General features: G+C 48.1%; 1 protein-coding gene across 1 annotated transcript in view; it reads right to left on the bottom strand.

The window, feature by feature from the left end:
• The window catches only part of LOC116837371 (bifunctional epoxide hydrolase 2-like), an 89,460-nt gene that overhangs the window by 52,273 nt on the left and 11,895 nt on the right, over window positions 1–25,292 (bottom strand). The window contains exons 2-3 of the mRNA XM_032801706.2: window positions 4,528–4,612; window positions 3,621–3,780 (exon numbers count right to left, since the gene is read on the bottom strand). Of these exons, the coding sequence (XP_032657597.2) occupies window positions 3,621–3,780; window positions 4,528–4,612 (245 nt within the window). The remainder of the gene's footprint in view (window positions 1–3,620; window positions 3,781–4,527; window positions 4,613–25,292) is intronic.

The raw sequence follows: 25,292 nt of genomic DNA, 5'->3' as shown, positions 1-25,292 counted from the left end.
TTTTTTTTTTTTTTTTAACTTAAAAGGCTTTTTAAATCGATTTCTTTACTCCACCTTTGACAAGTGGATTAGCGCTGAAATCGGCCTTGCCGGGTCAAATTTGGTGTAGTGTGGACGCAATTCGATAGTATTGGCCTCCGGGAGTTATCCCAGAGTGCTCCATTGTGATCACTCTGGACAGAGCTCTCAACTCAGATGCACTGGCCAGGTGGACAGGAAAAGGCCCATGAACTTTTGAATCTCATTTCCTGTTTGGCCAGAGTGGCGATCTGCAGGTGAGTGCAGATCTCATCAGCAGAGGTGACCATGATGGAGTCCCAGAATCGCAAAAGAGCCCCAGCATGGACCGAATGGGAGGTACGGGATCTGATCGCTGTATGGGGAGACGAATCCATATTATCAGAACTCTATTCCAAAAGATGAAATGCCAAAGCATTTGAAAAAATCTCCAAGGGCATGAAGGACAGAGGCTATAAGAGGGACCTGCAGCAGTGCCGAGGGAGGATCAACTGATGACATGGCTTACAGGGAATTAAAATCAACCAAGGGGGTGGGTTTGCATCAAGGAGAAACACACACAACTGTCACACAGAATGGCCCCCTCAAGGATTGAACTCAAAACTCTGCACTTTGCAGGCCAATGCTCAAACTACCGAGCTATCCCTCCCCTAGCTATTCCAGGAAGGACCAAATCTCCATCAAATTTTTCAAGGTGCCCCTAACAGACCTCACCAAAACAATTGTCGGATGTTGATTTCATGGAGGGAGGGAGGAGCAAATGAATACAAACGAATACAAAACAAATCTGGTCTCTTTCTTGTTTTGAGCCACTCCATCTCTCTTAGGCTGGCAGCAGACAGTGCAGTACGACTGCTAGCCATCATCATCTCCTAGCTGCTTGCCAGAAGACAGACAGGGAAGTCTGACTGCAGGCAGGACTGAAACTCTAGGAGACGAAACTTAAAGAGAATGACCTGGAGTCACTCCCATTTATGCCCAGGTGCCCCTGACAGACCTCACTGAGGTCAGCTAAAGGAGCACTCAGGAGACAATGACGATGGCTAAAAATCGTAATGCACCATCTGCTGCTGAAAGGCAATGAGCTGCTGCTGTGTAGCACTGCAGTACCATGTCTACCAGCATCCAGGGACGTATGGTGACGGTGAGCTGAGCGGGCTCCATGCTCACCATAGTATGGCATCTGCACGGGTAGCCCAGGAAAAAAAGGCGAGAAATGATTGTTTGCCGTTGCTTTCATGGAGGAAGGGAGGGAGGGAGGAAGGTCCTGACGAGATGTACCCAGAACCACCCACAACAACGTTTTTGCCCCATCAGGCATTGGGATTTCAACCCAGAATTCCAATGGGCGGCAGAGACTGCGGGAACTGTGGGATACCTACCCACAGGGCAATGCGCCGGAAGTCGACACTAGTCTCGGTAATGTGGACGCACTTCGCCGAGTTAATGGTCTTAAGTGGAACGCACACAATTGACTGTATAAAATTGATTTAAAAATCGACTTCTATGAATTTGACTTAATGTTGTAGTGTAGACATATCCCCAGTCTCTATTCAAGCCCAAATTGATGGTGTTAAATGTGCAAATGAATTGCAGCTCTGCAGTTTCTCTTTGCAGTCTGTTTTTGAAGCGTTTTTGTTGAAGGCTGGCTACTTTTAAATCTGTTACTGAGTGTTCAGGGAGACTGAAGAGTTCTCTTACTGGCTTTTATATGTTACCATTCCTGGTGTCTGATTTGTGTCCATTTATTCATAGAGACTGTCCGGTTTGGTCAATGTACATGGCAGAGGGGCATTGCTGGCACATGATGGCATATATTACATTGGCAGATGTGCAGGTGAACGAGCCCCTGCTGGTGTGGCTCATGTGGTTGGGTCCTACGATGGTGTCACTAGAGTAGATATGGGAACAGAGAAGGTAATGGGATTTGTTACAGGGATTGGTTCCTGGGTTAGTGTTTGTGTGGTGCAGTGTGTAGTGGACTGCGAGTGGCTGGCTCACTACAAAAGCAATTTTCCCTCTCTTGGTATTGACACCTCCTCATCGATTATTGGGAGTGGACCACATCCCCCTGACTGAATTGGCCGTCGACATTGTTTCTCCATTGTAAGGTAACTTCCTTCTCTTCATGTACCAGTATATCTATGCCTGTATCTGTAATTTTCACTCCATGCATCTGAAGAAGTGGGTTTTTACCTATGAAAGCTTATGCCCAAATCAATCTGTTAGTCTTTAAGATGCCACCAGACGCCTCATTATTTTAATAATTTCCCCTCCCCTGGAGTTCTCTTAGTGCCTTCAAAGAGAAACAGTGTTACGGAGATTGCTAGACTGTTTAGTTAATTGTTGTTGGCTTGCTGACAGCATGCCTGATTTATCTGGTATTAACGCACAGAGAGAATATCTAATTAGTCAAGTGATGGAAGGTAAATAGCAGGGAAATACTTTGAAGATAAAAAGCCCTGTCTAAGCCCCACCACTTCATTGGTTAGAGGATTTGGGATGATTTGCCAATGAGTGATGGCTATCTGCTGCTGCCAGAGACCAACAGCAACCAGCGCTTCGGGAAAGGTGCACCATGGGAATTCATGATACATTTGGGCCGGGGATGGAACGTTATTATCAACAGCCACGGTCAGAAAGGTATCAGGCACAGCTATCCATTTATAGCGAACAGAGCTCTACTGAGAGACACGTTCACTGCGAAGGGATGGCAATCCAAGTGAGACAAGATGAATACAGATGAGATACAGGACATCGGTGCAGTAGAGGCAGGATGTAGGGTTACTACTGATGAGAAAGAGGATGGATTGCTGGAAGCAGCAACTGTTCAGGAGGGATCTGGAAGAGAACCACCTGTGTGATGGCAGAGGAAGGCAGCATGGCAGAAAGCCCAGGAAGGAAATGAAAGTCAGTGAGCGGAATGGGCAGAGCACAAGGAACAGGATGGGGTTCAGGGAAATGAGAGCAGAGATCCAGATAGGAACAACATTGCTAAGACCATTTTCCAACATGGTTATTTTCCTTTGTGGTTAAGCAACACCCAGGAAGGGAGGGACTGTGCTGGTGCAAACCCTCCTACGGAGTGACCACCAGTTAGCCTGCAGCATGGTTTCAGTATCTGGCTGTACCACCGTCGGGGACAAACATTAGGGTGGAGTACAGATCCATGCGACAGCCACACAAACTCTAGCACGGACAAGCCAGAGATTCTGCCTGCATTGCCTTCAAGCTGCAACTCAAAGACTAACTGCAATAAGAACAGTCCTTGGAGAAATGTTGGCAATCAAATACAGTGGGTCTACGAAAGGAAGAAAACCAAGTCTAGTCTTTACTGCAAACATTAGCCATGTTTAAACATGGTTTTAGTCCAAGTAATTTCTGTCCACAGTGGCAAGAAGTAAGCCCATATCCTAACCATGTTTTAACCTAGGGACATATCAGCATTGAGACATGGGCCTTCATGAACCTATTTTTTCTGTCCACACAGGACAAGAGAAACCCTATTGTGACAAGAACAGACCAGGATCACACCTGAACGTGGTTACTGGTGTAGCATAGCTGGTGGGAAGGAATGCTAACAGCAAGTAGCCATCACTTACCATTGTTCCTGAGAGTTACAGCAGCTTGCAGAAGAGCAGTATTGAGCTTTCCTTGTGTCATAAAATCCTCAAAGACCTGTGCTACGGAGAATGTCTCCGGGAGAGAAGCCCCCAAGGAGGCAGCAAACTTCTTGCAATCCTCTTCCAGCTCAGAAACCAGCTTAAAAAACAGAGTTCCCATCACCCAAAGGAGATCAAGTTACATCTCAACACACAATGAGGGAAAGTCACTCAAAATTCTGAATCCCACCAATACATATGCTCCGCATTAACTATTTCCTAATGAAGTTTAAGGGTTACCAATAAGCTAGTACACCTCTACCCTGATATAACGCGATCCGATATAACACAAATTCAGCTATAACGCGGTAAAGCAGTGCTCTGGGGGGGGGGAAGGGGGGCTGCACACTCCAGTGGATCCAAGCAAGTTTGATATAATGCGGTTTCACGTAAAACACAATAAGATTTTTTGGCTCTCAAGGACAGTGTTATATTGGGGCAGAGGTGTATTAAAGACTCCTCTCCCCCAGAAAGCAGAAATGAAAGGATTTAGCCAGAATATATAAAGGAACCAAGTACACTTAGTTTTAGATCTAATGAAATAAACTTGGACATAAGCCAGGTAATTAATCTACCACCGGTGGAGGCTATTTCTCATGGTGAAATTGCCAAGCTATAGCAGACTTAAGCCCATCCTGAGGCCAGACTAACTCAGTGTGAATGCCACAAAGTTACCATTGTCAAGATTCAAACCTAGCCCCTTCTTGGCCCAAAGGCAATAGCTTCACCAGGTGAGCCAAGAAGAAACCTTGTCTTGGCAGGACATCTGCACAGCTTGTGTCCAACACAAGTCATGTCCTGCCCATCTGCTCAACTCTCACAGCGCTCAGCTGAGATGATCTCTTACCTGTGATAAGGTGATCTCTCCTTTCATCGCTCTGGCATAGGGACCATCAGGGCCTGCTCCAAGGATGACATTTTGCAAAAAGTTCCTAAAAATCAACAAAATACATTACAGTAAGGAACAAACAAGCAGCAATTGGCTCCAGGATGCTCCTGTCAAGTTACAATTTCCTGCAAGACAGAGACCGAGCACCGTCAATGCACTGGCTGGAACCCATTCGACAGTTCAGTTCTACTCTGAAAAGGGACTGACAAGAGAGCTTCTCGCTCCCCATGGATCTTTGATTCGTCAAGTGGGGAAAACGTTTATTCCTGTGTCTCCTGTCGACACTGCAGAGCGCTGAGAGAAAGTCGGATATTATTCTCCTTACGCATCATCTACCCATTGGTCCTGCAAGCCACAGAATAAAAGCCAGTAGCATGGGAGGGAAAGTCAATTACGATAAAGACATCCTCTTACTTGAGAGCACAAGGCCTCTAAGTCAAACATTGGAGATGAAAATGGCCTATTAAGCTAGTGGGCTAAGTTAATCCCCGGTGCAACTCCAGTCAAGTTAAGTCAAAGAATAAGCTTGGTTCATCCCTTGCCACTGCAGTGTGGCTCACAATACTCTCCGACGCTTTGTACAGTCCAGAACTGGAGTTCAAGTGCTGAAGCTTCTATCACTTCTGCTAAAAGAATATTGGTGGTCAGGTACATTTTACGTCAGGAAAGCTTTTGTGACGTTCATCTCAGACCTTCCCTTTGCTTCGTTTCATCCCATCACTGATTTGTATTGGAAGGCACCACGTGGCCTAGTGGACTGGGACTGCTGGGCAACTTTGGGAAATTCACTTCACTGCCCTGTGCCTCAGTTTCCCCATCTGTTTAATTGGGATGATAGTGACCTCCTTTGTAAAGTATTTGAGATCTAGTATTAATTGTAGTTTTTTCAGGATTGGGGTCTCAATGTTAGAGCCCTGTGCGCATACAAGATTTGCATTTGCATCCAACCCACAAACACGGTCCGCGGATATCTGCAGATTTGCAGGACTCTGCTGATTGGGACTATCTTAGCTACTTCTATGGCCCCTTTACCCTAATATCTCCTGGCCAATGGGAGCTGGAAAGTCAGTGCTTGGGGCGGAGGCAGCATGCGGAGTCCCCTGGCTGCCCCTACGCAAAAGAACCAGAAGAGGGACATGCCGCTGCTTCCAAGCCCCCAACCCCGCTCTCCAGCTGGAGTGAAAAGTCTGATGGACCAGATGCAGCCCACAGGTCGTATTTTGCCCACCCCTGCTTTAGATCATCCTCTCTCTTCCAATTCCCTGCACCTCTCACAGCAGCACACAGGGTGGCACTTTCACCTTCTAGAGCAGAGGTGGGCAAACTACGGCCCGCCAACCACATCCGGCCCACGGGACCCTCCTGCCTGGCCCCTGAGATCCCAGCTGGGGAGGCTAGACCCCAGCCCCTCCTCTGCAGCCTCAGTTCATCATGCCGCCAGAGCTCTGGGTAGCGGGGCTGCGAGCGCCTGCTGGGCAGAGGAGCGGCGTGGCTGGCTCCGGCTGAGAGGCGCAGCTGCCAGTCCTGGTGCTCTGAGCAGCATGGTAAGGGGGTGAGGAGGTTGGATAAGGGGCAGAGAGTACCAGGGGGCAGTCAGGGGACAGGAGGCAATTGGATAGGCATGGTAATCCTGGGAGGGAGGTTATCGGGGGGGTGGCTAGGGAGCAGTCAGGAGATAAGGAGCAGGGTGGGTTGGATAGGGGGTAGGGTCCCAAGGGGGTGGTCAGGGGACAAGGAGCGCAGGGGTTGAGTGTGTCGGGAGTTCTGAGGGGGGCAGTCGGAGGCAGGGGCCAGGCTGTTTGGGGAGGCACAGCCTTCCCTACCCTGCCCTCTATACTGTTCTGGAACCTCCACGTGGCCCTCAGGCCAAAAAGTTTGCCCACCCCTGCTCTAGAGGAAGGATTCTTGCAGTGCCGCTGCTCCAAAGCGCCTTCCCCTAGGGGGCGCCCAGCAGCAGGACCTCAGGGAGGGCACCCATCCACCTCAGTGACTGACCCAGCCCCACAACGAAGGGCTGAGAGGCAACTTAAAAAAAATGCCCTTATTTAAGGCTCGATCCTGTGAGACGCTGGATGCCCTCACCTCCCATTGGCTGCCCACCAGCATCAACGCCTTGCTGGTCAGACTGCAGAGCAGACGTGCAACTAGAGGGCTCTGCTACCCCACCTCAATAGTTTTGTGCCACCCAAACTAATGCTTCCCTGTCCCCCCTGCAAACCTGTCAGGAAAGTGCCCCGGTCGCATCTCCTTTAGCAGCAGAATAACTGAACATCTTAAACAACAGTTTGTTTAATCTTCCCTGATTAGCTTAATCCTTCCAGCCCCTCCAGCCACTTTGGAGGACTTTGTTCTATCAAGGGCTTGAGCAACAATTTCTCAGATACCTGGCTCCCGTCTCACCAGGATCTGGTAGGTAATGGAAAGTTTGAAACACTAAAAAAAAAAAAAAAAAAATCATCAGAAGTGACAGGAGCTAAACGTACAAAGGCCTTTGGAATGGCAAGTTGCATCACAGATCAAGTGGGGCCGCTCCAGTTTGTTGCTGACATTAAGACGGTTTAAATAACCGGATCACAGCCAGTCCAGCTCCACTCCCTCCCCCATTTATCACAGCATGCTGAACTCCTCCAGCACATTTTCTAGTGTATTGTCCACTCTGGCAACAACCCAAACAACATAGGTTCCAACACTCCCCTAGTCACTGGTCTGTTGACATGTTTCCTTCCACGGTCCCTGCTCCATTTCATCATCTTCCTCCACGTGCCACACTTAGTTCTTAGACATCCTTGAAGATGGCTACGCTTGGAAAGATTTGATTATGTTTTTTAAAATCGGTAAGTGTCAATTTCACCGTACACGCACAAACCGAGGGAAAGTATTTCCTCACGTGTAGTACAAAAACTGCTGCTGGAGACCGGAGAGTTTGATTTAAGGATATTTACTTTATATATTTTGATTTGTGATGTTGACACTTGGTGTCTTAACTATGATAAAGCTTTAACAGTTTGAATCTCTGTCTGCTCTCATTAAATAAATGTCTGATCCTGCTCTAATGCCAACTTTATAATCGCACAAACCCGAACACCCTAACCCTGCCCCTTCCCCGAGTCCCCACCCCCCACTCACTACACTCCCCCACCCTCACTCACTTTCACTGGGCTGGGGCAGGGGGTTGGGAGTATGGTTCCAGGCCAATCGGAGTGCAGAGCCGGTGCTCGGGGCGGGGGCAGCGCATGGAGCCCCATGGTCCCCACCCAGGAGCCAGACCTGCTGGCCAGGGCACAACACAATGCCCAGACAGGTAGGGACTAGCCTGCCTTAGCCCCAACCAGAACCACTGACCAGACCTTTAATGGCCCAGTCAAAAACTGGACACCTGGTCACCCTTATCCCTATCTGCAGAAAAGGACCTGGTGGTTACAGTGGAAGAGAAGCTGGATATGAGTCAACAGCGTGCCCTTGTTGCCAAGAAGACTAATGGCATATTGGGTTGTATTAGTAGGAACATTGCCAGCAGATCTTGGGAAGTGATTATTCCCCTCTGTTCAGCACTGTTGAGGCCACATCTGGAGTACTGCATCCCGTTTTGGGGCACCCACTACAGAAAAGATGTGGACAAATTGGAGAGAATTCAATGGAGGGCAATGAAAATGCTTAATGGGCTGGGGCACATGACTTCTGAGGAGAGGCTGAGGGAACTGGGGTTATTGAGTCTGCAGAAGAAAAGAGTGAGAGGGGATTTGATAGCTGCCTTCAACTACCTGAAGGGGGTTTCCAAAGATGATGGAGCTTGGCTGTTCTCAGTGGTGGCAGATGACAGAACAAGGAACAATGGTCTCAAGCTGTAGTGGGGGAGGTCTAGGTTGGATATTAGGAAAAACTATTTTACTAGGAGGGTGGTGAAGCTCTGGAATGGGTTATCTAGGGAGGTGGTGGAAAATCCATCCTCAAGAGGTTTTTATGCCCTGGCTTGACAAAGCCCTGGCTGGGATGATTTAGTTGGTACCAGAACAGGGTTTAGACTTAAGACACAGTAATGGCTGAAGCCACCTTAGAGCACGTTCAACTTTGTTCATTTCCCCAAAGGTGAGGCAAGAAAAACAGACAGGGCAGGAGAATGTGTGCATGGCATTCGTCATAGCCAAGCCCTGAGAGGAAAGACAGGCCTGTCATACCAAGATGGCTTATCCTCATAGCTTAGAAACTGGACTGGGACTCAGCAGATCTGTATTGAATTCCTGGCTCTGCCAAGCCCTCAGTGGCCATGACCCAGATCCTCAACTGTTTGAAATGGGGATACATCCTTTCTCCCACCCTTTGTCTTATTTACTTAGCTTGTGAGCGCGGCAGGGTACAGACTGTATTACCATGCGTATGTACAGCTCCCAGCACAACAGGGATCTGATCTCAGCTGGGGCATCTGGGTCCAATCATAATATGAAAAATATAAAAACCGTGTCAGAAAATGTAAAGTTAACAAAATCATCTTCTTACCATCTCCATTTAGAGCTCCCGCGTGTCAATTTCTGAACCGTGGGGCAGTGCAGGAGGACAAGTCAAAGTTAAGCTTCCTCCCCCACAATTTTGGCATCTGTCAATTTTTAATCAGTGATTATATTGACTGGAAAACTTGCTTTTTGATGTCCAACTGTACTAACCAAAGAGGCTGCTAGGGTGTAGGTGAGCAGGAGTTGCACACTCCTGACAGTGGATTCTACTGCACCGCAGGGCTAACAGATTCTTCTTCCATGCACCCGCCACCAATCTGATCAACCCTGTAGTAACAGAACATTGAATGGTGTATACACAGATCCCCTTCTCAGGTGTGGAACCCCAGAACCTCTGCTCTGTGTGGTATAGAGGCCAGTCCTTTGAAGTAGTCTATGATCAGAAAAATTCAATTCAGCCTGTCACATAAAACTGTCGACGTCACCAGAAGTCAGAGGCCAACAGATTGGTAAAAGCTGGGCGTGTTTATGTTAGAACTGTGCTAATGGGTCTGCAGGGCTCCTGGTGAGCTGAAAGACTGTAGAAATGTTACAGTGAAAGTCCCCAAAATGTGTTTTAATGATTAATTTTGATGCAAGGAGGTTGCCAGCTCATCTTAGAGGGTGTTTACCTGGGAGTCAACACATGACTGGTCTGGAAGGAGCAAGCTCTATCTTCATGGCTGCCACCCCCATCTCTTCCTAGGACCCCAGAATCCACCATCACACCGCTGGGCCTTCGTTGTCCTGATCCTGAAAGGGATCCTGACCAGACCAGGCCGGGCCACATCACAGGAGGAAGCCAGATGACATCACCACCTCCAGATGATTAGCTGAACCCTGAACATCTCGAATATGAGACTTGGGTTCTAATGTTTCCTCTTCCCTCTCTCCCACCAGCACTACAAAAAAAAAAAAATCATTTTTCTTCCCCATCTTACTGCTCCTCTTTCCTCTTTTTGCCTTCTGTGTAATCAGAGCCTGGCTCAGCCCCCAAGACAACGCCAGTCTGTGCCTCAGCCCTGAGTCTGAGCTGACCTGACCCAACATCTCAAACGGCCCAGGGCTGAGAACCGTTGGCCAGGTTTTAAATGGCTGACTGGACCACGTGCTGGGTCTGGATTTCTCCAACGGTGAAGCTGCAAATGAGAGTCAGTTCCAGAGACAGAAGCTGCGTTTTCTATCTTTGCTACTCTTGTGTAGGTTTCATTTCGTCTTACAGCAAACGGCTCCAACTCCTAACTCCTCCAGCCCATCAACACTAGACTTTCCTCTAAAAGACAACAATTAATAGCATCTTCAATCCCATCTAAGAGATTGCCAAGCAGAGTCCCCCACACACACTCTACATAGAGAATGAGAACGAGGGATACTGTTACAACAAAAGTCTCAATCATTCAGGTTTCAAATGCTTTAACTGTTCCCTCCCCCACTTCTGCATCTGGAATAAAATATTTTTGATGGCAGTTTTTACAAGGGGAGTCGCTAGCAGTAACTTGTCCGGAAACCCCAAACCACAGTGAACTGGACAACGTAACAGTGAGCGAGGGTTTTATTAACATCTTCTCCCTGGCTGGGCCCAAGGCAGGCTCCTACCCCCACGACCTCTCTCCTCACCTGAAATGCAGATGCCTTGTTGAGGGAGGAGAGGAAACCCTGTGCTGAGAACGGACACCAAGCAATAAACCCAGCTACTGCAAGAGGAGCCACGCCCAACTCAGCTGCTTCAGCACCGCATCCTATCCCTTTCGGGCGACGTTCTGGCTGCAGGGCAGTGCCGCTGAACTCCGTGAGCCTCCTACACCTCAGAGATTGCTGCCTATAGAAGAGCAGTAATGAGAATTTAACCCTTCAAGCCTTGAAAAAGACGCCTATAGTTACACGTATAATAAAGGCCGCCATGACTATGTTAACCATTAGGATGCTGGGGCAAAATTCCTCCCAGGTGATAATCCCGGAGATGAATTTACTCCCAGGTATTTATCAAGATTGTATTTCCAGTCAGCCCTTCTCTGATCTGCTTTCCCATCCATCACCTTCTGCCTTTATGGAGCATGTGCTGAATAGCAGACTGAACATCCTGACTGCTTTTCACTGTTTGAGTTCTGTGTGGACCTGGCAAAAGAAGCCTGGAGAGAACAAGCCCCCTGCTTCCAGTATTAATTTATTTCATAACAGCACCTCCAGCTTATTTGTAAGGAAGCATCTTAACATGCAAGCGGCAAGAGTTTTTTTTGCTAAGGAAAGAGATTCTTGACGTACCATGTTAAAAGCTCTACCACACAAAAAAAAAAAAACATTACTGATAGATCTTTGTTACTGTGAATGAAGAATGCCTGCAAGCGAGTCTATCTTGAAACAAAATAAAATGTGCTATTTCTAGGGCAATGCTGTTTTCCAATTCTCTTTCCTTATCCCTGTCTGGCTGTCATTGGCTCTCAGCTAGGCGGACCCGACATTTCGGTAACAGTTTCTGGCGACGCAGATGGGACCCTCCTAGCTCGGACATCGGACTCCGGATGGCTGCGGCGAACTAGAAGCGGCACCACCAGGGTGCTTAGCCCCTCTTCCTCACTTCACCACGGCCCCTGGAGTTCGTGCTCCGATAAGGTGAGCCCTAATAGGATAAGGAAATAGGGTTCTGGTTATATTCTGGTTACCTGGTGTAGCGAGGGGGGGTCCCCTCCCCCACGCTCCTGAGACAGGGCATAGGCTAGGGACCCTGCAGCCCCGGGCAGATGCCCGGCCGCCTATCCCTGCCCCTAGGAAGTCAAGGGGCGGGACCGGAAGTGCAAGCTTCTGTTCCGTCCCCTGTAGCAGTCAGTGTAAGCAGAGATTGCTGGCTTGGATTTTTTGGATTAGACCATTATTCCTCCTTCTTTCTGTTTAATTCTCTATTTGAGTGCCAGAAAAGGGGATGGGTGGGTCTCAGCGGAAACCCTCTAAAGGATAGCCCTTTGGAATTACATGTTAAATAAATGGCCTTTACCTGGTGTTCAGAAAGGAATGTCAAAAAGAGGCGTTTATTGCAGCTTTGTACCCAGGATTGGCCAGCCCCTGGGTACCGATTGGCCCGAGTTCGGGTCTTTTGACATTCCAACTCACTTAACTCCTCTGCGCCTGGTGCTGGAAAACCAGGCACTGTAGGGACAAATGGATTATTGGTTCTTGTGGGACGATGAAGCTCATCGTCGCTTAAAGAAAATACAGATTCAAGCCCCTCTATACCCAAAACCTTCTGCCCCTAAAGAGGCCGATTTTTGGAACCCCCCCCCCCCATATACTGTCCTCGACCTCGGCCACCGGTAGCAGCGGCACTACCAAGTAGGACGGGCTCGATACCTTCCTCTGCAGCTGTGGGTTCAGAGATAGCAGCCCTACCACAGAAACCCCCGCCCGGGAAAATTGAGGACACTACAGCTCGAGTAGACGAACCAGCTACTGGCGAAATGCTGAGTAGTGGGTCAGTCTTTTAGCCTCTTGAGTAGTGCATCCCACACTAGACTGGGGCCAGTTTATGGGAAGAAACCCACGGGCAATTTAATTCAAGCACCCCTCCGGATCATCCCAGTTCCAAGACAGAAGGGAATGTCGTGGACCATCACGTTCATGTTCCATTTACCACAGCGGACCTTACGAATTGGCAAACCACTACACCTTGCCTCAGGGACAACCCAGATGTCGTCCACAGGCAATTCTGTACCATTTTCCAGTCTCATAATCCCGATTGGCAAGATGTGGGCCAAATTTTGGATTGTTTTTTATGCACAGAGGAGAAGGAGCGGGTCCTTTGGGATGCCCAGGCTGCCACGGAAGCCGGCAGCCATTCCCGTGACCTTATATCCCTTGCTAATCTGGCCCAATGAAACCCGAATGATCTGGCCCACCTGGCGAATTTAAAGAGATTCCGGGACTGCATTTTAATAGGTATCAAATAGGCAGGAGAGAGAACTCTGGATTGGTCAAAAGTTCATAATACTGTGCAAGGGAAAGAGGAGCACCCTTCTGATTTTTATGAGAGACTTTGTAAAGCATTTTGTACCTATACTAACCTAGACCCCAAGACCGTGGATGCACAGTCCACGGTCCGACTTATCTTTATTTCTCAGTCAGCCCCGGACATCAAAAAGCGGTTACAGCGACTTGAGGGCACTGAAGGGAAATCCCTGGAGGAACTGGTAAGCGTTGCCACCCGTGTGCATAACACAAGGGAGAAGGTACAAGAGACAAAGCAGGCGAGGATGCTAGCGGCTCTTGTAAATGCTGGGAATGAAAAACAAGGAGGTTGGAGGGGACCCCCCCAAGAGGCAACCTAAAACGAACAGGGGAGGGGGGCAGGACACACCAAAGATATGTGTAACTGTTGTAAGAAGCTTGGTCATTGGAAGAGGGAGTGCCCATACTGACCCACCGGGCGGCAGCCCCGCCGCCCAGACCCATCGCAACACCAGATGACTGTGGAAAGAACAGACATTAACGACAGTGAGGAATGACGGCGACCAGGGGGTTCTTCTGTCACCTATTCAAATGATTTGACCACTTATGTTTGTTCCTCCAGTGACCCCCAGGTCCGTCTAACTTTGGGAGGAACCATTTACTCTTGTCTTCTGGACTCTGGGGCTGCCCTCTCCACCATTACTGTCAAGCTGAAGAAGGGAAGCCTCATGAATAAAAAGTATTCCAGTAATGGGTATAGGCGGAAAGTCATTTGACTGTTCTGCGTTGCAGGAGGCTACTGTGGAAATTTCTAGTGTCTCCGCCTCCCATGCCTTTTGCTAGCTCCGGATTCCCCAGTGAACCTCTTGGGCAGAGATCTATTGTGTAAATTGTATGCTCAGATCTTTTTTTCAGATGATAGGATCATCCTCCTCTTACCTCAAAACTAACTCCCCCAGCTATGTGCTGTTCTGACCCAGGCTTCAGAGGACTTGGTCCTGCCTGTGGACCCAATCCTACCCGAGCGACTCAGACAGGAGGTAAAAGCCTCCCTATGGGGCACTTTAAAAACAGACTTGGGCGCTCTTCGGACAGAACCAGTGTGTATAACCTTGAAGCCAGGCATTGTAATTCCTCGAATTCGTCAGTATCTCATCCCCCAAGAAGCTCTGCTAGGCCTCCGGAACCTTATCACCACATTCCTGCGGTTGGGAGTGCTAGTTCGCACCAAGTTTCTTTCAATACCCCCATTCTGCCAGTCAGAAAACCTGACACGGATCCAGATTGAAAACCGGTATACCGATTTGTCCAGGACTTCCATGCAGTGAATAAAGTCGTTCAGGCTAGACACAACGTGGCACCTAACCCTCACTCTATCCTGACCGCCATTCCAGCAGGTACTGCTTGCTATTCGGTAATAGACTTGTGTAATGCCTTTTTCAGTATTCCCCTAGATCAAGACAGCTGGGATATCTTTGCGTTTACATGGACGGATCCAGAGACCGGGAGGGCAGAACAGCTGACTTGGACTCGGCTACGACAAGGATATGTTGAATCGCCAACCATTTTCTCCTCTATCCTGACACACAATTTAGCTGATATTAAGCCACCTGGTGAGTCCACTTATCTCTTGTATGTCGATGACATCCTGGTTTGTTCTCCTGATCAGGTAACATGCGAAACAGACACGATTTACTTGCTAAATTGCTTGGTAGATAAGCGACATTAAGTGTCTCCTTCTAAGCTTCAGTTTGCCAAGGACCAGGTAACCTACCTCGGTAATGTACTGACCCCGGGACATCGAGCTATATCTATTGCCCGTATCCAGTCAATCCTTAACATCCCACGGCCAGAGACTAAACGTGAAATGCGGGGATTTTTAGGCCTTACAGAATTTTGCTGTTCTTAGATTCCAGGTTTTGGAGAAATGGCAAAGCCCCTTTACAAGCAGATAACCCATGATGCCGAGGAACCCCCTGCACTGGAATTCTGGGGCTATCAAAGCCTTTCAGGAGCTTAAAACAGCCCTGGCCTCAGTCTCAGCCCTCGGGCTCCCCGATTATCGGAAGCCCTTCGTTCTCTATTGCATGAGCGACTAGGGGTGGCCTCGGGTGTCCTGACCCAGACTTTTGGACCCAAGGAACGACCTGTGGCCTACTATTCCCCAAAATTGGATCCGGTGGCACAAGGCTTTCCTGGTTGCCTTCGGGCAGTGGTTGCTGCTGGCCATCTGGTAGCCCAAGCAGAGAAGGTTACTTTAGGCCATCCGATGGTCCTACAGACCCCACATGCAGTCCAACTACTGCTAGTCCAAAAGGGCACTCAGCACTTAACGTCTCAGAGACTGACCCATTTGGAAGTTTCTTTATTGTCCAGAACCAATTTAAAGATTAAGTAATGCCATACCTTGAACCCTGCGACCCTGTTACCTTTTCCGGACAACAATCATAAGCCTTCACATGATTGTCTTCAAGTAGTGCATCATCAGGAAAAACCTCGACCAGATCTTCCAGATGTGCCCATTCCAAATACTGACCTGGAACTGTATACAGATGGCTGGGCACGGGTCGTGGAGGGACAACAAATATCTGGATTTGCAGTATCTACCCAGTTTGAGGTATTACAGTCTGCACCCCTGGGACCTTCCACCTCAGCCCAGGCAGCCCTCACCCGAGCATGTGAGCTGGCAGCAGGTCAGCCTGTAAACATCTATACTGATTCAAAATATGCTTCTGGCGTTTGCCATGCCACGGGCCAACTCTGGGTAGAGCGGGGTTTTATTACCTCCGGTGGCACTAAAGTAGCACATGGGCCCTTAATTCTGCAACTATTAAAGGCTGTGCACCTGCCATTCGAGATTGCCATTATTCAAGTTCATGCCCATCAGAAGGGAAATGATCCCACCGTCCGTGGGAACCGATTGGCTGATGCAGCATCAAAAGTGGCCTCCCTACAACCTTATATTACCAACTGAATGGTGCTCGCACCCTCTTCCCCATCAACACTGGTTCCATTTGTCCCTGAACATCAGAGGTTAGTCGCTGGGAGGACGTAGGGGCCACTAAGACACCAAGGAGGGAGTGGCAGCTATCTGATGGGAGAAGCACCTTGTCCTGGGCTGCTCTGCGCCCTGCCCTATTTAAACTACACCAAGAAACACACGGCGGAGCAGAGGCCATGGCAGCTATTGTGAACAGACTTTGGTATACCCCTGGGGTATTCCAGGAAGCCAAAAGAGTCCTTTCCACCTGTGACATTTGTGCAAAATTCAATCCAAGGGGGGAACCAAAAGGCCCCCCTGGACAAGGTTATGGGCATATACACCCTTGGAATGGCTCCAAAATCGAACTACGCTCAGAGATGCCCAAGTGCCAAGGCTACAGACTTTTGTAATGTACCAACTGATCTGGCTGGACCGAAGCATTCCGCTAGACGAGCAACTGCCTTGGATAGTGGGAACAACCATTACTTGAACCATGTTTTGACCGTTCTCACAAGGGCTTTTTAAAGATTAGAGGAATTTAGTTAGGGATGGATTGACGGAGGAATCTGTGGATTTAAAGTAATTCCAGGCCTCCTCCGCAATTTTAAGTCGCAGCCGCGGAAACTGACGGAAGCCTGCATCCCAAGAAAGGGAAAAAAACCATGCAGGAGTTGAATAGGCCCAGCGGATGAGCAAGCATGCGTCAGAGAGGGATTAGGAAGCAGAAACTACCAGGTGGAGAAAGCCCAACCAGGTAGAATTAGCAGGGAAGCTACTTAGTGAGGCAGACAGTGTAGGGATAAGTGAGGAATGGCTAAAAAGCCAATGTAGGAACATGGACCTTGCAAAGGGAATTAAACCAAATAGTAAAAGGTTCGACGCAGCACCAATAATAAGAAACAACAAAGAAAGAAGAAGTGGGGCCGCTAAACACTGAAGGATAGGAACGGAGGTTAGGATACCTAGGCATGGCCAATATCCTAAAGAAGCCTACTACTTGCCTCAGTCGTTTAATAAGACTAGGAGGATTTAGGGATGTGGAGGGGATGATAAATGGGATGAGGTATGGGAGGGTGGGTTCTGCGTACTGAAGGTGAGGCCAAACTTGACACTAATGGGTTACAAATCGAGGACCGGCAACTCTATCCAGGATAATATAAAAGGAACATGGCGCATGAAATTGCGAGCCCAATAGCAAAGAATTTTATCATCGATCGGTAAACTCGGGGGTTGTACCGTACGACTGGAGAATTGCTAACGAGTTCCTATCTTCCAAGAAAGGGAAAAAGTGATCCGGTAACCTATGAGGCCTGTTAGCTTGACGTTGCTAGTATGTAGGCTTGGAAAGAAATTTTAAAGGAGAAAGTAGATTAAGGACATGAGGTTCGATGGTAATGTGGCGAACAATTGCAACATATGGATTACTAAGGTAGATCTGAAACCTTAACCTGATCGTCCTTTTGAGAGTGACTGGACTTACTTAGACAGGAAAATGCATGGGAGAATACTATTTACCTGCGATTTAATAAGCGCCGTTTGACACGTTTCCCGCAAAGGGGAATCTGTTAGTTAAATTGGAAAGAGGGATGAATATGAAGATTGTAAGGGGTAAGGACTGTTAAAGGGGAGACTCGCAGCGGCTCGTACTGAAGGGTGAACTAGTCAGGCGGGGAGTTACTAGTGAGTCCCGCAAGGATCGGATTCTGGGACCGATCTCTATTGAACCTTTTATACTGACACTTGGCACAAAGAGCGAATGTGCTAATAAAGTTTGCGATCAGACACGAAGCCTGGGAGGTATTTGCTAACACGGAGAAGGACCCGGATAATATGAGATCGGACCACCTTGTAATGGAGTAATAGTAATAGGAAGAAATATAATAGTAGAAAAGTGCAGGTCATTGCACTATAGGGATAATCAAATAAGAATTTTAGATATACGTGTGGGGACGCCATACAGTTTGGAAGCGTACGAGAAATGACCTTTGGGGTATTGGTTGAGACAGGTCACTATGGCCCATACGATATGGCAGATTAAAAAAACGCAAATGTGTTTGGTAGTCATCAGGCGACGTATTTCCAGCAATCGGCAAGAAGGAGGTGTTAGTACCGTTATATAAGGCGCTGGCTGAGACCCACTGAATTATTTGTCGTGCTATGTTCTGGATGTCCGATTGTTTAAAAGAAGGATGATCAACTGCGAAACAGAGTTCAGAGATGGGACCTACTAGCAGACTCCGAGGATGGAAAACTGCTCATCTATCGAAAGGACGACTCCAAGAGCGGCTTGTTAGCCTGGCCAAAAGAAGGCTCCGGAGGGAGATGCTATGCCTATAAAAATACAGGGGGATATGTAGGAAGAGGGAAAGGCAATTTAAGCAATAGTACCAATGTGGCACAAGGAAAATGGGTACAACTGGATATTAGTAAGTTTAACTTGAAAATTAGATGAGGTTTTGCTAACCATTAGGGGAAGTGAAGTTCTGGACCACGCCTTCACGAGGGACATAGTGGGGGCAAAAGACTTATCTGGCTTACAGACTAAGCTTGATAAAGTATAGGAGGGGTGATAATGATGGAAGATTAATTGGGGAGCAACTGATCATTGGGTATATCAGCAGATAAGTCTGCTCAATGGTCTGTGAGGGGATTTAGATGGGATGGAATGAGTTATGCAGAAGTTCTTTCATTGGTTGCTGGCTGGTGGTCTTGCCCACCATGCTCCAGGTTAACTGATCGCCATATATTTGAGGGTCGGGAAGGAATTTCCTCCAGTGCGGATATGCAGGGGCCCGGAGGTGTTTTGGCCTTCCTCTGCAGCGTCGGGCATGGTCAATTGCGTGGGTGATACTCTCAGCTCCTGAGGTTCCAAACAAACCCAACTATAAAATATTTTTGAAAGGAAACATTAATCAATAACTCAGTCATGGTGTAAGGGTTTGTTATAAAACGTGGTGGATAGGTTTATCTGCTGAGCATTGACCTTTGTGCATGCAGAGTCAGACCAGGATGATCATTATCGGTCCTTCGACCTATGATCATTTGATTCCTCGCTTTGGTCACAGATCTAAATTGACTCTAGAGTCAGGGGTACTCATTTCTCTGCCCAGGTTATTCAACACATTGCAAAGGCCCTAGGTACACCTGCTCTACATACCCTTCGAGGACAACCCATCCTGGGCTAAAGTGGAATAGTATAGAACCATACGTTAAAAGCTCTTAAGCTCTCCAAAATATGTGCACAGACTGGGTTAAAATGGCTTCAGGCTCTGTCTTTGGCCCTCTTGGCAGTTCGAACTTGGCTTGGTCTCTCACCTTTTGAACTTTTATTCGGCAGGCCATACACCGGATTTGCTGACCCAAGACCTGTGACTGATTTAGACACTTGGGGGGACGAAAAGTTGACCAGATACGTTGTTTCCCTCCAAAATACTCTGATGCCTCTTCACAGGTACGCAGCCCAATTTCAGTCCTTCCCCGCTGATGTACCTGCTCACCGGATCCAGCCAGGGGATTGGGTCTATGTAAAAGAGTGGAAAATCGAGCCTCTCCAATCCCGGTGGGCTGGCCCTTTTCAAGTCCTTCTTACCTCCCACACTGCAATTCGAGTAAGGGAACGAGATACCTGGATCCACCACACACGAATCAAGCTAGCCCCTAGGCCGAGGCCAGAAGCAGATGACATTGGACTTCAAGGGAGCACCACCAGCTCTTCCCACCACGACCCAGAAGAGCCAGAAGCAGACGATGCCTGGAAAACTGAACCTCTCAAGGGACTAAAGCTTTTGTTCCGACGAACAAAATCCTGAGACTTTGTGACTATGGGTTCTCAGACGGTGCTGCGGTGGCTATTATTTCTGAGCCTGCCCTTTGTACAAGTTAACCCGCACCCAGCGGCTAAACCTCTTCAGTGACTGGCCACATTGGGACACTTGTCTGACTGTTGGTTGTGTCACCGAACTCATTCTGAGGAAGGAATAGGACTGTGGGCTGTACCTTTAAACTTCTCTCCCTACAAGTGGTGTGGAAAGCTGAGTGGTGGTGGAAAGGAGAATACCGGTCCGATAAGTATGGGAAAATGTCTGAGGTTTGGCATCATAGCTGGGAGGCCCCAGGGGTCCCTCTCTTCGATATCCTTGGGTATGGGTATAAGTTGGCCTTATGTTTTGAGGCTGTTGACAGGACCAGGAAGGAACTGGGTTACATCCCCTTAGAAGCCTGCAATCAAACCCTTAGGTTTAGTGTTAGAAATGGAACCTTTTACCCCTTAAAAATTGGTGTAGACACCCAGAGGCCTCCCTGCCAGTTTCAAAAGGCCTATATTGCAAAATTGATAGGTGAACGTTATCAAGGGGAGTGGTTTCCTTCATTCCTTCCCTTGGGTCTCATAAATCAGACCCATGCATATTATATGGACGTCTCCTCCGGCATTTTATCACCTCACTCATCCCTTATAAAAATCTCTGAATGCCAGGGGGCGCTAGTAAGCTTTACATCACACTTGTTTGCTGTTACATACTGTGGGGGTATCTTAAACAACACCCATGCCATGGGACATTTGAATGCATCCCATTGGCGGTGCCGGGGCAGGGTATTTGGCAACTCCAGACATCGTGATGTTAGGGTAGCTTGGCGTCACCGAGTAGCAGGAAGCTCCCTCACTCTTTATTTACAGAGCTCCGGTCTGTATTTTATTTGTGGCAATAATGCTTATAAAGCTCTCCCACCGGGTTGGCACGGCCAGTGTGGCGTGGCCAGAGTACTACCAGACGTTCAAGTAAACACCACACTGGACTCACGCCAAATCCTCAACCTGGGGACTTATTCTCACAAGCTCTTCACACCCTTGAAAGGAGCTCGGGTTAAACATGCCGACAACCCCCTAGTAATCAGGCAAACAGGATTTCATTCCTTTATACGTGGACTTATTCCTGGACTGGGGGTGGCAGAGCTGGAAAGGGCAATGGTAAACATTTCTGCAGAACTTGAAAAAGCAGCTAATGCTTCCATGGACGTGTTGCAAAAATTACAATGAGAAATTGATGACAAAGCAGAAGTAACACTGCAAAATAGGCGTGTGCTAGATGCCATGAATGCTGGAGTAGGGAGGGGGCCTGTGCTCGCATTGGGGAAAAATGCTGTTTTTATATTAATCGCTCTGGTTTAATTGAGGAGGATTTGCAGGCCATCAAGGATGCAGCTGTTGTTTCCCACACTGTATCTCTTGATCATACCCTTAATTTTGAGGCCCTCCTTCCAGACCTTGGGTCATGGTTTACTAGCCTTTTCCATAAAATTATCAAATGGATTATTTTCCTCTCTTTTTTTTTTCTATGTGGTGTTTAGGTAATGTTGCAATGTGCAAAATGTTTGTGTAATGTTGTTACTAAGGGCTCTACTGTCCGTAGAACACAATATTTCTCCCTCCAGATTGATCGCAAATTGCGTAACGGGCCTGACAATTTGGATTATCAGGCCCGAAGGGGGGACTGTGACAGTCAGCAGCGACCCCCTAATAGCTAGCAGTTTTATAATAGCTGGCAGCCATTAGGAGAAATTGGACACTTCACGGACACAATAGCCTGAACTTTTGAACTGTCTCCCCTTATCAGTCTTGAGGCAGTTGAAGCTGGTCCTAAGCGGGTTTTTGCTGAGCAGATTGCAGAAGTGCAGGTTTTGCTAACCACCAATCAAATGCTAACACGACCAAAGCCTGTGTGAGAGTGTGTATAAAAGATTCTTGGTTTTTGTATGGAGTTGAGCTTTTTGTGTCAAGGTACAGAACTCTCCTTTCTTCTGCAGAATAAAGCAACCTTTCCTTATCCCTATCTGGCTGTCATTGGCTCTCAGCTAGGTGGACCCGACATTTTGGTAACAGTCTCACTTTAAGAACTAGTGACCAAATCAGAGAAGATCAATCTTTTCACTTAGAAAGTTGAGTTACGCTCATTATCTCGTCCTTTGGACACATAGTTTTACCGCAAGAGATGTTTGGTTACCCCATCCAGATACAATTACATACTGCAGCAATCTCCCTGCAGTTGCACTGAACACAGTAGTCTTCCTTCTGTGCTGATTGTTTGTACACTGTAAACCAACTGTCAAATTCATCCCAACAGCTGGGCTACATTTTAGCAGCGAGTGAAGTGTTCACCGGCTGCGCGTGAACACGCATAGCTGAGAGCTTTGGGATAAAAGGTGTGGGAGAAACACACACACACCCTGAAGCACAAAGCCTGGTGCAAGACCTAAGGCCCAAACCATAGTCAGCAAATTCAAACCATGTCATGAACCAAAGTCAGGCCACGGATTAAAGCAGAATTTAAGAAATTTACTGTCTTATACACGACCTTGGTAGGGGCACTGCTAATGATGCAAAACACAGACACTCCTAAGAAACAACAGACACTGGGGATGTGTGTGAACACACTCCAAAAGATTAACACAGGTACATCCTGACCTAACCCAAGAAAAAAGGGTTTGAAAGAAGGGATGAATAGGAATATTTTGCCCAAGGCACCTGGAGCAAGAAACATAAGAACAGCCACACTGGGTCAGACCAAAGGTCCATCCAGCCCAGCATCCTGTCTATCGACAGTGGCCAATGCCAGGTGCCCCAGAGGGAGTGAACCTAATAGGGAGTACAGGCTTTATGGTGGGGCTGGGAATGAGGGGTTTGGGGTGTAGTAGGGTGTTCTCGGCTGGAACCGAGGGATTCAGAGGGCAGGAAGGGGATGAGGGCTGGGGCAGAGGGTTGAGTTGCAGGAGGAGGCCAGGGTGCAGGCTCTGGACGGCTCCCGGAAGCAGCAGCATGTCCCTGCTCTGGCTCCTACATGGAAGCACAGCCCTGTCTGCCTGGTTCCCAGCCAACGGGAGCTGTAGAGCTGGTTCTTGGGGCAGGGCAGTGTGCAGAGCCCCCCAACTACCCCTATGCCTAGGAGGTACATGCTGCTGCTTCCAGGAGCTGAGCGGAGCCACAGCAGGCAGGGAGCCTGCCTTAGCCCCGCTGTGCTGCCGACTGGACTTTTTGAACTGGGTATTCTGGTTGAAAACCGGACTTCTGGCAACCCTATATCAGAATGATATGTATCCATACCACACCATGTTGGGGATCTGGGGCATGGGTTCTCTCATGCCAAAATCCTGGGGTTAGAGGACAATGTGGGACACAGTTCCCAGCACAGCATTCCACATTCCAACCTGTAGGAGGGGGAGAGAGAGAGAGAGCCTGGAGCACAGGGCCAAGTGCAAAGCTTAAGGCCTGAACTAAAATCAGCAAAAGCCAGGCTACGAGCCCTGTCATAAAGCAGGCGCTTGCCTACAAGTTCACTGTCCGGTACATGAACTTGACAAAGGCACGGCTAATGTTGCAGAAACACAGGCACGCCTAAGTAGTACTAGACACCAGGTATTCAAAGAAACGCATTCCAGAAGGTTGGCACCAATCCGGGTAAGACAAAGCCAGGAGGACAAGATGATGGATGGAGATGTTCTGTTCAAACAAGCAGGTACAAGGTGCAGGGTTTGTAACTAACCACTGTAGTCTGTAACTAATTCAGAGGTTTAATATATAACTTCTTTGTGGCAAAGTATCATAGGATTGCCAACCTGGCAGGGTTGTCCTGAAATCTCCAGAAATCACAGATAAATCTTTAATTACAGATTATGTCATGTGAATACAGCCAACCAAAACCAGCCACCCGAATGTACAATAGCAAGGCACCTTTGTCCAGCTAAGGAGGCAGCCAAAACTCCCAGTGCTCACTGAGCAGGTACCACTGTCATGAGCACACACACGTTAGTGCACCTCTAACCACAGGGCCAGGGCACCAGCACTCTGCTTCGTCAACAGTGAACCTGGTCGAGCGCCTTTGTCACCGAATAGAGTTTGTGGTCTATCTGGGTAGTACTGGTACCGTTCACTTTTTTTAAAAAACATCTTAATACAAGTTTTAAACCTGCTCCGAGGTGCAGATGGACGCCCTGATCATCAGAGCTCTGGGCGCCTGAGACCCCTGCAACGAGCGTGTGCTGCGGACCTGCGGGATCAGCTGACGCTACGCACAGCTCATGCGGCACCTCATAGTCTCAGACACCATCCGATGGTCCAGGGACATCTACATCGAGCACATCACCGGCCACCAACAGTACCAGGAGGCATGAGCCAGAGTGACATCGTTCTTCGACTATGAGAAAGGGACCAAGAGACTCTCTCTGCTGGATCATATGAACTGGAACCACAAACTCCCTGAACATTAAATCTCACCAAATGAGGGTCAATCCATCCTCATGATCATATCCACTCATACTTCCCACCCGAACATAGCCACTTTGTGAACTTCATACCTCATAGCTCAGTGTCCGGACTTTGATCCATCAACCTTTTACCTCCAATTGGGATATGGCAGATTATGTAATCCTTATGTCACCCGATCTTAAACCAAACTTTGCACCCTCCATAATCTGTTTGTTATTCCCTGATAACCAGAAACTTCTATTTTTAAACTCTGTACCGTTCACTTTTTTTTAAAATATCTTAATAAAATTTTTAAATCTGTTCTTATCAAGGTCTGCTGGAACAGCTATCTGCCCAGGGCTGGGATAGCATATGAAGAGAACACGTCTCCCAACAGACAATAAAGCCTAGTCATTTTGATCTGTAACCTTGGGCCAGTAACAACTCTAATGTGTCTATGACAGTCTGTGCTGTGAAGTGAGGCAGCTCTGAGGTTAGGGGTTGATTGACTTCTCTGTGCTTTATGCTTTAACAAAAGCCAAATTAGTTTAAAATGGGTATTAAGCTCCTGGAGTCACGTGACTACTTGAGACACTCAGCTTTCATTTTATTCGAAAGTTTCTAGCCCTCATGATTACACTGAAAAGCCTGAAAATATGACCTCCAATAGCAACACCAGAATACAGATAACTCCCTCAATATTTATTCTATTTTTCGAGTCGCATGATTTTTAAGCCAAACTTTGATTTTTGGAACGCGTGAGTGTGGGAAGGGGTTTGCAATCTGGCCCACTGTTCACACATCACCTCTTTGTAGTGCGCTGCGAAAACTCAAGACCACATGCCTTCCCATGTGTCCAGCTGCTCCTCTCACAGGAGGTACTGCCACATGCCCTGCAAGCCCCCACAATACCCCAAAGTACACGAGTGCCCTGAACCTCACCGCACACGCCCTGCAACCCCCCCTACACCCGAAAGTACACAGATGTCCTGAACCTCCCCCACACTCACTCACCTTATGGTACAAAGTCACCTTGGACCCCCCCACCCCATGAGGCTCCAAACCTTCCTCCCAAATGCCC

This window comes from Chelonoidis abingdonii, chromosome 3, assembly GCF_003597395.2.
Source record: "Chelonoidis abingdonii isolate Lonesome George chromosome 3, CheloAbing_2.0, whole genome shotgun sequence".
Taxonomy (NCBI): Eukaryota; Metazoa; Chordata; order Testudines; family Testudinidae; genus Chelonoidis; species Chelonoidis abingdonii.
The sequence above is the reverse complement of the archived record's forward strand: the minus strand, read 5'-3'. Positions and strand labels throughout refer to the sequence as shown.